This window comes from Loxodonta africana, chromosome 13, assembly GCF_030014295.1.
Source record: "Loxodonta africana isolate mLoxAfr1 chromosome 13, mLoxAfr1.hap2, whole genome shotgun sequence".
Lineage (NCBI taxonomy): Eukaryota > Metazoa > Chordata > Mammalia > Proboscidea > Elephantidae > Loxodonta > Loxodonta africana.
This window is the reverse complement of record NC_087354.1, coordinates 73,149,688-73,162,755: the sequence shown is the minus strand read 5'-3', so window position 1 is coordinate 73,162,755 and position 13,068 is coordinate 73,149,688. Positions and strand designations below refer to the sequence as shown.

The following is a 13,068-nucleotide window of genomic DNA, read 5'->3' as shown; positions in this document are numbered from 1 at the left end:
TCCCTTTTAACACAGTCCAGAAGCTTACAGAGCACAAGCATGGGTCTATACTCCAGTCGCTGTCGAGGCGATTCCAACTCATGGCAACCCCATGTGTGTCGGAACAGAATGTGCTCCACAGGGTTTCCATGGCTGGTTTTTCGGACGTAGATCACCAGGCCTTTCTTCTGAGGCACCTTTCAGTGGACTTGAACCTGCAATCTTTTGATTAGCAGCTGAGCACGTTAGCCATTCGTACCACCCACGGATGAATCTGTATTCCTTTTCCTAAAACAAACCAAAAAGATTCAATCCCAAAAGTAGAACAGCTCCACTTCTAGAACATACATTAACACACGCTCTCTGTCTCTCTGTCTCCCTTTCTCGTCTCTGTCTGTCTCTGTCTCTCTCGTCTCTGTCTCTCTCATCTCTGTCTCTGTGTCTCTCTCTCTCTGTCTCTCTCGTCTCTGTCTCTCTCCCTCGCCATTACGAGAGACCAACCTGGCTTTGGCATTTCCAAAGGGAGACAAGGCGACACAGGCCTTGTGAGCTCAGAGGTGACCTGCCCTTCTCAGCTCCAGAGCTATACCTCGAACAAAAGGCTTTGATGCAATCAGAAGTAGTTACTGTTGTAGCTTTTTTTTAATCATAGGAATGATGGAAAGGCTTTCAAAGAAACAGTTGTGCTATTTCATTTTCAAAAACAGCTTTCTTTATATTAGTAAATCAAGGTTTTAATAATAACTTCTGTAACACGCATATTAGGGGGTTTTGATGTTCCCTTTCTAATCACATACAAGACACATACCTTGTATCTTACAAGCTTTTCATCTCAGACTTTGGTAGAAAGTGCTTACTTTCCTGAAGTAGTCATAGTGTGTTTAAGAGCAAATGGGGCCTGGGAGAGCCCATGATAGCAAATACTTGTTTGTCTTGAACTAATGAATCTCTAGTGCTAGATAAGGGGAAGCTGGGGCGTTGTGGCCTTTCCTCTAATAATAAAATATTTAATGCAGCAGTCGTTTGTTCAAAAACAGCATACTCTGCATGTTTCCGTGAATTCTATTCCACTAGCAGAAAGCTGTGTGTGTGTGCGCACGTGCATGCATGTGTGCGCGCGCGCGTGTGTGTAAGGACCGAAGCTCATACCTGTCAAAACTGACTCATAGTTCCTGCATTAACTTTCAGACCTGTAAATGGAAAAGTCACACCAGCTCGACAACCTCCTCCCAAGGGGGCCCCTGAGAGACCACCTCCCCCCAAACTTCCTGCAGCCAGAACATCCTCTAAAAAACTGCCTTTTAATCGGTCCTCTTCTGACATGGATCTTCAGAAAAAACAAAGTAACTTGGCATCTGAACTCTCAAGAGCCAAGAGTCAAGTCTTAAAAAATCAAGATCCGGTGCTACCCCCTCGACCCAAACCAGGACACCCTCTCTACAGGAAATACATGGTAAGTTTAGCTTTAAAAATATTCATGGTCAAGAGGTTTATTCTCAAGAATGTGTGTATAAGATACCACTTTCTTTAGAAAAAGACAACGAAACTAATGTGGAATTGCCACTGCCCCCAAGATTGTGTTAGATAAGTAGGCTATAATCAAACCTATGTTTTTAACATAGGATTTCATTATTAGGAGAAATATAGGTGAGGGAAACAGGGCAGACGGGTTGTGACCTGCTGTCTGGCTTGACCAAGCAGAAACTCTGAAAAATCCTACCCGGTAGAGTATCCTAATCGGAATATCTCTGACAGATATTATAGTTTACTGTTGCTACCTTGCCACTGAGTAAACTTTAAGATGAAGTAGAAAGTTAGTTCTTATTGAGATGGATGGTTTTTCCTCATTTTCCCCTTTCTTCAGCCTAATTATCATGGTCCATTTAATAGTTACCATTAAGAAGTTTTCATCAATAATTGAGATAGTTTGGATATTAATTTTGTTCTCCTTGAGAGTTTTTAAACCCTGGTGGCGTAGTGGTTAAGTGCTACAGCTGTGAACCAGAGGGTTGGCAATTCGAATCCGCCAGGCGCTCCCTGGAAACTCTATGGGGCAGTTCTACTCTGACCTATGGGGTCGCTATGAGTCGGAATCGACTTGACAGCACTGGGTGTGGTTTGTTTTTTGGTATGACCTTAAAGCTTTGTCTCCATTTCCCATATTAGAAAATTAGAGTTGATAATGTGTCTACTTCAGTCGGGTTAGCCTGGTAAAATCTAAAACAGATAAAAATGATACGGAGGATAGGTCTATTTGTACTTCTTAAACAACTATATGGCAGAGTGGCTCTTAACAAGAGTTGCGGTTAATAATTTAATATTCTTCTACATTTCTGTAATTGATCTCAGAAATTGTTTTCACCTTAAATCACTTAGGTTTTTGTTTTGTTTTGTTTTGTTTAATCTTCGTTAGAGAAGAGTGTCTTAGTTATCTAGTGCACTATAACAGAAATACCACAAATAGGTGGCTTTAACAAACAAACTTATTTTCTCACAGTTTAGGAGGCTAGCAATCCGAATTCAGGGCGCCAGCTCTAGGGGAAGGCTTTCTCTCTGTTGGATCCTTGGTATTCTGCATGTGGCGTGGTGGCTATACTCTCTCATCTCTGCTTGTTTAATCACTTTTATATCTCAAAAGAGACATAAAAACTCAAGACACACCCTACACAAGCCTGCTTCATTAACATAACAAATATTGCCCATTCTCAAATGAGATTATGACCACAAGCATAGAGGTTAGGATTTACAACACCTACTTTTGAGAGACACAATTCAATCCGTGACAATGGACAAATAAATTTAAAAAAATGGACAAATAAGGGGTGGTATATTCACATATACTCATATTCATTTAAACAGATAAAGATCCAATGCTAAAACGCAGGGTGCATTTGGGGATAGATTACTCAAAAAATAAAAATAGTAGCTGATGTATGCTGTGTACTAATGATGAGCCAGGTACCCTGTCCAGAGCCACATTCAGGGGGAACAGATTTCACTGATGGTTCTTAACATTGCTGTAGAATGTCAATAAAGCACATATGGAATTAATAAAATGATGGTGGATTTCAAGTGATAGGTCTCTTTATGAAATAATTCCTTAAATCCCCCATTTTTTCCATGGTTACCCTATCATTAAGGAGGTCTGGCGGTGCAACGGTTAAGCACTCGATTACTAACCTAAATGTTGTTGGTTCAAACCCGCCCAGCAGCTTGTGGGAGAAAGACTGGGCAATCTGCTCCAGTAAAGATTTACAGCCTAGGAAACCCTAGGGGGCAGTTCTACTCTGTCACATGGGGTCACTATGAGCCAAAAATTGACCCAAGGGCACTCAATCCTACCCTTAAATTGCTAGCCTCAGATGGGTAAACCTTGCCGAGAGTCTGGGTACAGTGGGAACCTTGGGACTGTGACCTTGATGCTGGGAAGCAGCACCACCCAACCCAGCCTTAAAGGGCCACACCTTGTACTCTGCACCTGTGCTCCTGGGTGATTCTCGGGCCCAGGCAACCTCCCTTTCCTTGTTGGGACAAGGTTGCGTGATCACATTTCCTGTGTATGCCTTTCATATTGTGTGAGTCTTCTGGCCTACACTGATCAGCTAAAACCAACCAAGGCAAGGTACCAAGTCACCTGGCCAGGGCAGGGTGTAGATATGTGTCATGGTCATCTAGTGCTGCTATAAGTGGATGGCTTTAACAAAGAGAAATGTATTTCCTCACAGTCTAGTAGTTTACAAGTTCAAATGCAGGGCGTCAGCTCCAGGGAAAGATTTTCTCTCTCTGTGGGCTCTGGATGAAGGCTTCCCCTGGTCAAGGAACTTCTCGGGCACAGGGACCCTGTGTCCAAAGGACTCGCTCTGCTCCTTGTGCTGCTTTCTTGGCAGTATGAGGTCCCCAGCTATGTGCTTGCTTCCCTTTCCTTTTATCTCTTGAGAGATAGAAGGTGCTACAGGCCATACCCCAGGGAAACACCCTTTACCTTGGATCAGGAAGGTGACGAGTGAGGATGGTGTTACAATCCCACCCTAATCCTTTCAACATAAAATTACAACCACAAAATGGAGGACAACCATACAATACTGGGAATCATGGCCTAACCAAGTTGATACACACATTTTTGGGTGGACATAATTCAGTCCATGACAATACGAAAAATAAGGTCAGGCCAAGCTGAGTGGACCAAGAAGTGGCAGGGGCTAGGTGTTTAACTTGATGCTTGGTATCAGAGCGACTGTGGGAGAAGGTAAGATTCAAGGCCAATGGAGCAGTCAGTGAAGCACTACAGGGAGGCCTTCAGTCTCCCGTCGGCCTTCAAAAGGCAGAAGGTGAGGGCCCTGTATTAAAGACGCGCCTTGACTGACTGAGGTCAGGCGCTGAGCATTTATGCCTCAGGTGCTCAGGGGACTTGATGGGCCCTACCCTGTAGAATGGAGTGTCCCAGTTGTGGTTGCTGAAGGGTACGTGATGCCACATTCAACCTGGTATCCATGAGCTTTTAGTATCCACACAAAATGGCAGGCAACACTAGCTCTAGAGCATGAGGAAGACTGATGAAGAGTTTAACTGTTGGAGGAGTTGGCATTTAAGCATACATGCCAAATCCTCGAATGCCCGGCAGTTTATGAGGAGGTTATTTGATCGTGAATAATCCTTTTATTGGTTTGCGTTTAAGCTGTCCGTGCCTCATGGAATTGCCAATGAAGACATTGTCTCGGAAAACCCCAGAGAACTCTCTTGTAAGGTAAAGTAGGGCTTTCTTTACTGACTAATGTAAAATATCGCCTGTCTCTCTTACTTCTATTACACATTATTAAATGCTTTAGGCTCCAAAGATTAAAATGTGAAAAAAAAAAGATAAAAAGTAATAATGTTTTATTAAATAATAATTGCTTCAGAGAGTGGTATTGTACCTTTACAGCGTGGGGACGTACTTGTGTTGCTGAAGCGGGTTGAAAATAATTACTTGGAATGCCAAAAGGGAGAAGATACTGGCAGAGTTCACCTGTCTCAGCTGAAGATTATCACCCCACTTGATGAACCTCTTCCAAATAGACAAAAAGTAAGGGATTAATATTGTACAGCCCTCAGATCACACAGGATGGCACATTTCATAGAGCTATTAATTATATCTCATCTGCAGTTTTTTATTAGGACATTTATTTTAACCAGAGTAAAAATTACAGTTGCGTTTTATCCATTTTGAGAATAAATTACTTCTAAGGTACTTGCCACCACCATACTAATCACTTTGGTACACAGAGTGGCTACCTGGTGTTTTGCCTCATATCATGCTGACTTAGAGCAACCAGACACTTGGTCATTAATTTTCAACTGTGAGCTCTGTTTACTTTTAAAATAATGTAAACATGTTTACCAAAGTGCCAGAGATTAGTTTCCTAGCAGAATGGATAATTACTTTAAAAGAGAGCCCTGTAATTGCTAAGTCTGCTGTTAAAAAGTATACCCCTTTAAGATTTAAACTTAGGGTAAACCTAATTTCTCTGATTACAGCTCATAAAATAATGAAATGTAATCCAACAATGCAAGTCACAATTTGGGCCTGACAAATTTGTGGATCCTTGGAGAATACAATGATTATTGAAGATTGTTTGTTTAGCAAGAAAAATGCCATTGAGAAATTTGTAGGGATATGTTTTTCAAAGAACTTCCTAAGTTACCCAGTTAAATGTTCACTATCAGTTAACGTAGCAAATGTGAAAAATAACACCCACCCATCATTTAACCCAAGTAAAATAACCTGGTTCACCATTCATCCTACTTTTTATACTCTAGTCCCATTCTTTCTTCTGAGAAGGCGATTTATCTTTTGAAGGTAGCTAAGAAGCTGAAAGCTGATATTTTGGAGAGCAGAGAAGGTAGGTTGTTAAGCTAGTACAGCTGGGATACTGAAAATTCTCATCCTGCTGCACACAGGGAAATTCCTTCTTGTACTCATTGTCCAGCCATCCTAGCTGTCCTTTCTCTCAGGACACACTGAGGAGTAATAGGGGGAGGTATACTGCCAAAAAGTTTTCCTTTCCATAAAATAAGAAATAAAAAGAAATGAGAAATTATTCTTTTATAGCAGTCCAAAGTTGTTTTTTTTTTTTTCCACTTTAAACATTCCCTTACTCATCTTGTATTGTAGACTTGCAGAGAGTTGGCCTCCAACGGCCAGCTACTGGTGATCCTGAAATTAAGCCTCTCTTAGGCATCTGGGCTGATGGCTATCGTTACATTTTTTAGAAAAAAATGAAATTTATTTGAAAGCCTAGTGTTTTGTTTGTTTATTTTAAATCCCAGTTACATCATACAAGGCATTCGTTGTTAGCTGCCGTTGAGTTGGCCCGTAGCTCATGGCAACGCCATGTATGACGGAGTAGAACTGCTCCATAGGGTCTTCTTGGCTGTAATCTTTATGGAAGCAGTTCCTCAGACTTTCTTCCACGCTGCCGCTGGGTCGTTCTAACCACCAACCTTAGGTTAGCAACCCTTCGAAAAATGCTTGCGCCACCCAAGCTACTTTGAAAGCCTAATTTTAAGGTAACGATTTCTGAAATGTGTTATACTTTCCCTTGACCTAGTAGACAGAGCATATTGAACATTATCAGTTGAGGTTGCATTGGACAGATGATAGGGAAAGTAGGAGCTTGTCGTGTCGTGTGTGGTGAAGAGCAGACTTGGGTTTCATGGAGCTGGGTTTGACCACCTCTTCCACCACCTTAGGCAATTATTTAACCTTTCTAAACTTTTTTTTTTTTGTAAAAATATGTATAACACAATATTTGCCAATTCAGCGTTTTCCATGTGTGCAGTTGATTGACATGAATTACACTGATCATGTGCAACCCTCACCAGTAATTACTGGCACATTTTCTGTCACCGTAAACAGTAACTCACTGCTTCCTAATTAGTGACCGTCCCCCCTCCGCCCCTGGTAACCACTAATAAACTTTGGTCTCTAGACATTTTCCTATTCCAGATATCTCTTATAAGTGAGATCATACAATATTCATCCGTTTGTGATTGGCCTACTTTGCTCAGCATGTTTTCAAGGCTCATGCATGTTATAATATCCATCAGGATTTCATGTCTCTTTATGGCTGAATAATATTCCATTGTGTGTATGTACCACATTCATTTTTTTAATGTGTGAAATAGATACAAGTCCCCACAGAATTGTTTTTAGAATTAAGTGACATACCGTATATTCTGTTTACATGAAACGTCCAGATACGTAAATCCACAGATGTACGTGGCTCACTTAATTAGGGAAAAGTACTAACCAGTCCCTAAGGAAATGTTCATGTTACCTTGGTGTCTTAGTTTCCAAAGACTGCCGTAATAAAATACCACAAAGTAGGCTAGTGGTTGTCTAGAGCTGGGGATGGGGAATGACCATTGATGGGTATGAGGTTTCTTTTGGAGTGGTAAAAGTGTTCTAAGCTTAGATTGTGTTGATGGTTTCACAGCTCTGTGAATACACTAAAACCATTGAATTATACACTTTAAATGGGTGAATTTTATGTTATGTGAATTATATCCCAATAAAGATGTTTAAAAAATTGAATGAACTAATGCATACAAGATATTTAAAACAGTCACACATAGTGAGTGAACAATAAATATTATTACCCATTTGTATTAACAATTATACTCATATTGAAAAGAGGTTTGAAATGTATTACATGGACCTACCAGATAGATACACACCCTGATGGTGTGGCCTGAGTTGTACTGACCTCTTGTGGACAAGCCTGTCCAACCTGTCCCTCTCGCCCTTTACCTGCCAGGCCAGGCTGATGAGGAGCGTGGCCAGAGATATCAATACATGAAGGCGAAGAAGGGAAACTGTAACTGCGGGACAAGAGCCACCGTCCCCCTGCCCTTCGTGGTTATGCTTAGATCTTTAATCCATCTGTAATTCATGTTAGTGTTTGGTGTGATGTAGGTCTCTGAATTCATTTTTTTCCAAGTGGATAGCCATCCATCCTAACATCATTTATTAGATAATCATTCTTTCTCCACAGATGAGTAAATCCCAAAAAAAGTTAAACCCCCGCTTACACACATATAATACATTATATAAATAATAATTTGTATAAAATATTTCCAAGTTCTTTCCACAACTCCTAAAATTTCCCACATGGCTAACTTGATTAGGGAAAAGTACTAACCAATCCCTGAGAAAATGTTTGTGTTACCTTGATGTCTTAGTTTCCAAAGACTGCTGTAATAAAATACCACAAAGCAGGTAGCTTTAAAGAACAGAAATTTATTTTCTCACAGTTCCGAAGGTACAACAGCAGGGCGTCGCCAGGGCCATCCTCTCTGTCCACCTAGGGAAAGATCCTTCCTTGACTCTTCCAGCTCCTGGTAGCCCCAGGCACCTCTTGTTATTCCATGACTTGGACGTGTATCTTCAAATGGATCTTCGTTCTATATGACTCTGTTTCTGTGCCTCTTCTCTCCTTTTGTAAAACACTGGTCATACAGGATTAGAACTCACCCTGCTCTGTTGTGACCTCGTCAACATCAAAGAAACCCTTTCCTCAAATAAGGTCACATTTACAGGTAGAGGGGTTAGAACTTCACATCTTTTAAGGGGGCACAGTTCAATTGGTAACACTTGGTAAGCTAATATAGTAAGCCGCCATCAGCTATTACTCTTTGATGTAAGTTAGTATTTCAGTTTACATAACTTGAGGGAAGGTAGCACGCCTCCACAAGTGCATTCTGGTTGAAAGAGTCAGTGAGATTCAGAAAAGATCTTGAGTAAAGGTACTGCAGCGGAAACCACAAAGTGGACCATCGTCCGCAGTGGGTCTGATCAGGAGGGTGCAGCATGACCAGGGGAGGGGACAGAGGAAGAGAAGTGTTAGATGGCCCTAAAGGGACAAGAGTCATTGAAGGAGATGATGCGGCACAAAAATCTGCCTCCATTTATTTCACAGGTTTGCCAGTGTTGAAGAGTTTTAAGTTGTAACTGCAAATAATACTGTCCTTCAGTAGACTTGATGACGATGATGGTGGTGTGGCTAAGCCTGTCGTTTTATACAGAGAAACTAAGAATAACAACAGCTTTCAATAAGAAAGGAGCACTCTTCAAATTTACCCTTTCTTCTAGCCAATTTAGGCAGTTGGCTGGATGAGTAGAGAATATTGAATTCTCTTTGTTAATTTACGTAGAATTAGCGCTAAATAAACCATTCAGATTAGATAGAAAACTCAGGCCAGGCATGGGAGTTAGTGTTGTGAGAAGGCATTCAGTTAAATAGTAATAAATGAAATGAATTTTACTTTTTGCGAATTATCCTTTCGTGGAAATTCATTAAACTCCTCTCATTACGAAAGGCAAGAACATAAATCACAGAGCTTTCTTCTTTTCCCATCCTAATGAAGACACACCTTTCAGTGCTGTATCCTCCAGGTTTAGTCCTGGTCACAGCTTAAAGAAAAAGCCACCCTTGAAATGGAAAAATGTCAAAAGCCACTACTTCTGGGTAGACTAAAAAAAACTAGGTACTGTTAAAAACTAAAAAGCAAAGCGAAAGAAACAAAAAAAAAAGGTTAAGCAAGTAAGTTACTTTTATTTTACTCTCTTGGTTAAAAAAAAAAAAACAGAATGTCGATAATTGAGAGTTACGTCTGTCCTCCCTTGGTGAGAATACATTCCTTCTCAACTTGATAATAATTCCCATATTTGGCCCAACTGTGTGGTTTGCTTCTTGTACTTTTAATGTAATTATGTACAGAGGACTTAAGTGAAAGAAATTGGTCTCAGAGTGAATAATAAATCCAGCCTCCATCCTGTACACTTCGTTCACAGCCCTGTTTCCTCCCTAAGGATCCAAGCCACTCTCAGAAGCCTGTTGACAGTAGTGCTCCCCACGCTGTTGTTCTTCATGATTTTCCAGCAGGTAAGGACGTAAATAAAAAGCAGTAGAACCTTAAAATCCAGGAAGAGGCATCCTCCCTGGTTCAGTGTCTCAAGGCCATCCTCCTTCATTTCTGTGCCTACAGAGTCCTAGACTGAAGAGGTCATATTATCCATCACTCAGACTTCTGGAAGGGTTGATTGCACCCAACATTCCAGAGGGCTTAGCTGCATACCCTTGCCTTTGAGACTCTCAGAGCTAGAGAATGGTTTCCCTTACAAATAAATCAATTGCCTACCAATTACAGACTTTTAAATTCTTTCAGAACAGTAGGTACCAATTCACAACTCCACTGAAATTAATTCTGATTTAATAAGTAAAGTTTTTGTGTCCTGAGAGTTGTCAAACTGACATGCATATTTCGGCTACTCTGAGTATGAGATTAAAATAGAAATTTGTTTGGTAATCATTAACTTTAATAAATAACCTGAGTTATTTATAACTTTTTTTTAATGTACTTGGTAGACTGATTTTTATTTTAGTGTGGGTAAATTTACTTGCTAAAGAGCTATATAGTACGTACTCCCTTAGTTATATTTTCAAGTTGAAATGATTTCTAAGCATGATTGAGAATAATGATACGAATATTATACCATGTTTATAAAGCCCTTTCAGTTGTTCAGTGTGTATTCAGTAAAACTGGCAGCAAGGGGTTTGTTTATATTGGCACAGTAGGAATCATTGCCAACACAATGTTTTTATTTTTACCATTTCTCATAAATCAGCAGATGGTAAATGTATCTAAATTGGTCTTATAAAAGGGAGATCATAACAATATACCCAAAAACAAATAGCATTTTTTAAAAATCAATTTGATTAGTATAATCGGTTCCCAGAATCAGTCAAACATACTGTATCTCAGTGGACAGAACTCAATGCTACTTTGTGCTCTGCTCTAATCAAATCTGCAATCAAGATAATTTATCATATGTAATTATAATTTTATTTTACAGAGCAAGGCGATGATTTGAACCTCACTCCCGGAGAAATTGTTTATCTTCTGGAAAAAGTAGATACAGATTGGTACAGAGGGAAATGTAGAAACCAGACTGGTCTATTTCCTGCCAACTACGTCAAAGTAATTGTGAGTTGTGTTTGTTTTAGTTGGTCATATGTTCAGTGAAAGAGGGGAGTGGGATCAGTGTGGCTTGCAGGTTGGAAAAAATAACCAGAAGTCTAGATTCTTGGATTCTAGTTTTCTCTTTCGTTAATCCATTTGGTATTTGGAAAATTCAAAAAATAAAGTCTTGTTCAAATAGGTAATGGTTAATTATTATCATATTATGGGGTATGGGAACTTAATGTCTAAATGTGTCTGAAATCATAAGACAAAATACCACCACAGGTCTGTTGGTGAAAAAACTGTTCTTGGAGGATTTTCAGTCACTTAAGGATATATGTTAATTCATTGACACATTTTGTAAAAATTAATTAAATGATCCTAAACTGTCCTTAACCCTATGGATTACAACACTCCAATCCTCAGCCAATCATGCAGATGGCTCAGGACCAGGCGGTGTTTCATTCCATTGTACATGGGGTCACCATAAGTTGAGGCTGACTTGATGGCAGCTAACAATAACACAATAAATTTTCTCTTAAGAAACATTCTCTGCCCCCGGACACCTTTTTAGCTCAATAATGAAGTCACTCCTGAGGTTTGCCCTTCAGCCAAAGATTAGACAAGCCCATAAAACAAAACAAGACTAAAGGGGCACACCAGCCCAGGGGCTAGGACGAGGAGACAGGAAAGCTGGTAATGGGGAACCCAAGGTCGAGAAGGGAGAGTGTTGGCATGTCGTGGAGTTGTTAACCAGTGTCATAAAACAAATGTGTGTACTGTCTAATGAGAAGCTAGTTCTGTAAACCTTCATGCAAAGTACAATTAAACAAAAAAATGTTCTCTGAGGTATGGCACCACTTCTTGTTTGCTTTGGAGTATACTTTCTTTTTGGTTTCTTTCATCCTTTCAATCCCCATCTGCGTATACAAATACGTAAATATTTGGAAATACTACTTTTATTGGAGCTGGTGGTCCATTAATGGTTTTTCACAAAATAATTTCAAATCTGAGTGAGAAAGATTATATTAAAACATCAGAATGTTATATACACCATCACCACCTAACTTATGGAAGTACACCAGTATGATGGTCCCTAAGTGCTAAGCTCAGGTGGCTGTGAAATATAGAGATGAGATCAGACTGCCGCTTGAACATTTATATCAACAGGAAGAGTATACGGCTCTGTCCCTGATATAACTTACTGATACGGGAAAATATCAGTAAAGCCAACTTAAATAGTTGAGCATTAACAGCTTATTTGGGAGAAAAAGCAAATAATTTTCCATTACACCAGAAGCTTAGAAAACAGGTATAACAGTGGAACCTCTATTTTTCAAATACAAATGAGTTTGAGTCTCTTAGATTAAAACAAAAATGCGGATCTTAAAAATTGTCCAGTGTATATATGCCCTGATTCTTTGGAGAAATCAGCCACAGTCTTTAAATTAATATTAAGAATAACGTTAGTTTTAGCACCGTTCCTCATTTTTCTTCTGCCCAATGTAGCAGTACTTTTAAAAGTGCAATTACCACACTGAAATCAATCCCACTGAATTTGCCACGGTATTGGTATAAGTGTTATTTCTGAGCCCACAAGTTTAAAAAATTGTTTTAAAATGTCAAACTTCTAGAATTCATCAAGAAGCCACTGATTTGTTTAATAGAAACTTGAAAGCCTTAAGTGATTTTCAGACTGCATGTGTCATGGCCAAATATTTTATACAACCCAGCTCTGCTGAAACTTGTCCATGAGATATTATATAAAGTGCTTGCCCCTTAGTAGATGCTCACTAAGTATTCCTTCTCTAGTCACATCGAAGGAAAAAATATAGATGTTTCATAGTTATGAATAAGGACAGAATCTACAAGTTAGATTAAAATTTTTTTGGAGGTTCAGGGGAGTATTGTAGAATTCTCCCCACACTGGAGTAGATGTGATGGTATGGATGTGTATGGCACAAATGCCCAAGCCCAGTTGCTGTATCAAGTCCTTCTCGTCTCCCGTTTTCAACTTGGAAGACATGGGATAGAGAAAGCTCAGTCAGCAGTAGAATGATATCAGTGTGCTTGTTCCAGCAAATAAAA

The 13,068-nt window shown here is 39.7% G+C and overlaps 1 protein-coding gene across 5 annotated transcripts in view; it reads left to right on the top strand.

Annotated features, from left to right (window-relative positions):
- The window catches only part of SH3D19 (SH3 domain containing 19), a 230,561-nt gene that overhangs the window by 200,187 nt on the left and 17,306 nt on the right, over nucleotides 1-13,068 (top strand). For 2 of the 5 annotated variants that reach the window (XM_064267569.1, XM_064267565.1), the window contains exons 11-15: nucleotides 1,168-1,432; nucleotides 4,655-4,723; nucleotides 4,901-5,041; nucleotides 9,812-9,902; nucleotides 10,874-11,004. In XM_064267569.1, the coding sequence (XP_064123639.1) occupies nucleotides 1,168-1,432; nucleotides 4,655-4,723; nucleotides 4,901-5,041; nucleotides 9,812-9,902; nucleotides 10,874-11,004 (697 nt within the window). The remainder of the gene's footprint in view (nucleotides 1-1,167; nucleotides 1,433-4,654; nucleotides 4,724-4,900; nucleotides 5,042-9,811; nucleotides 9,903-10,873; nucleotides 11,005-13,068) is intronic. The other 3 variants (XM_064267566.1, XM_064267567.1, XM_064267568.1) reach the window with 3 other exon arrangements.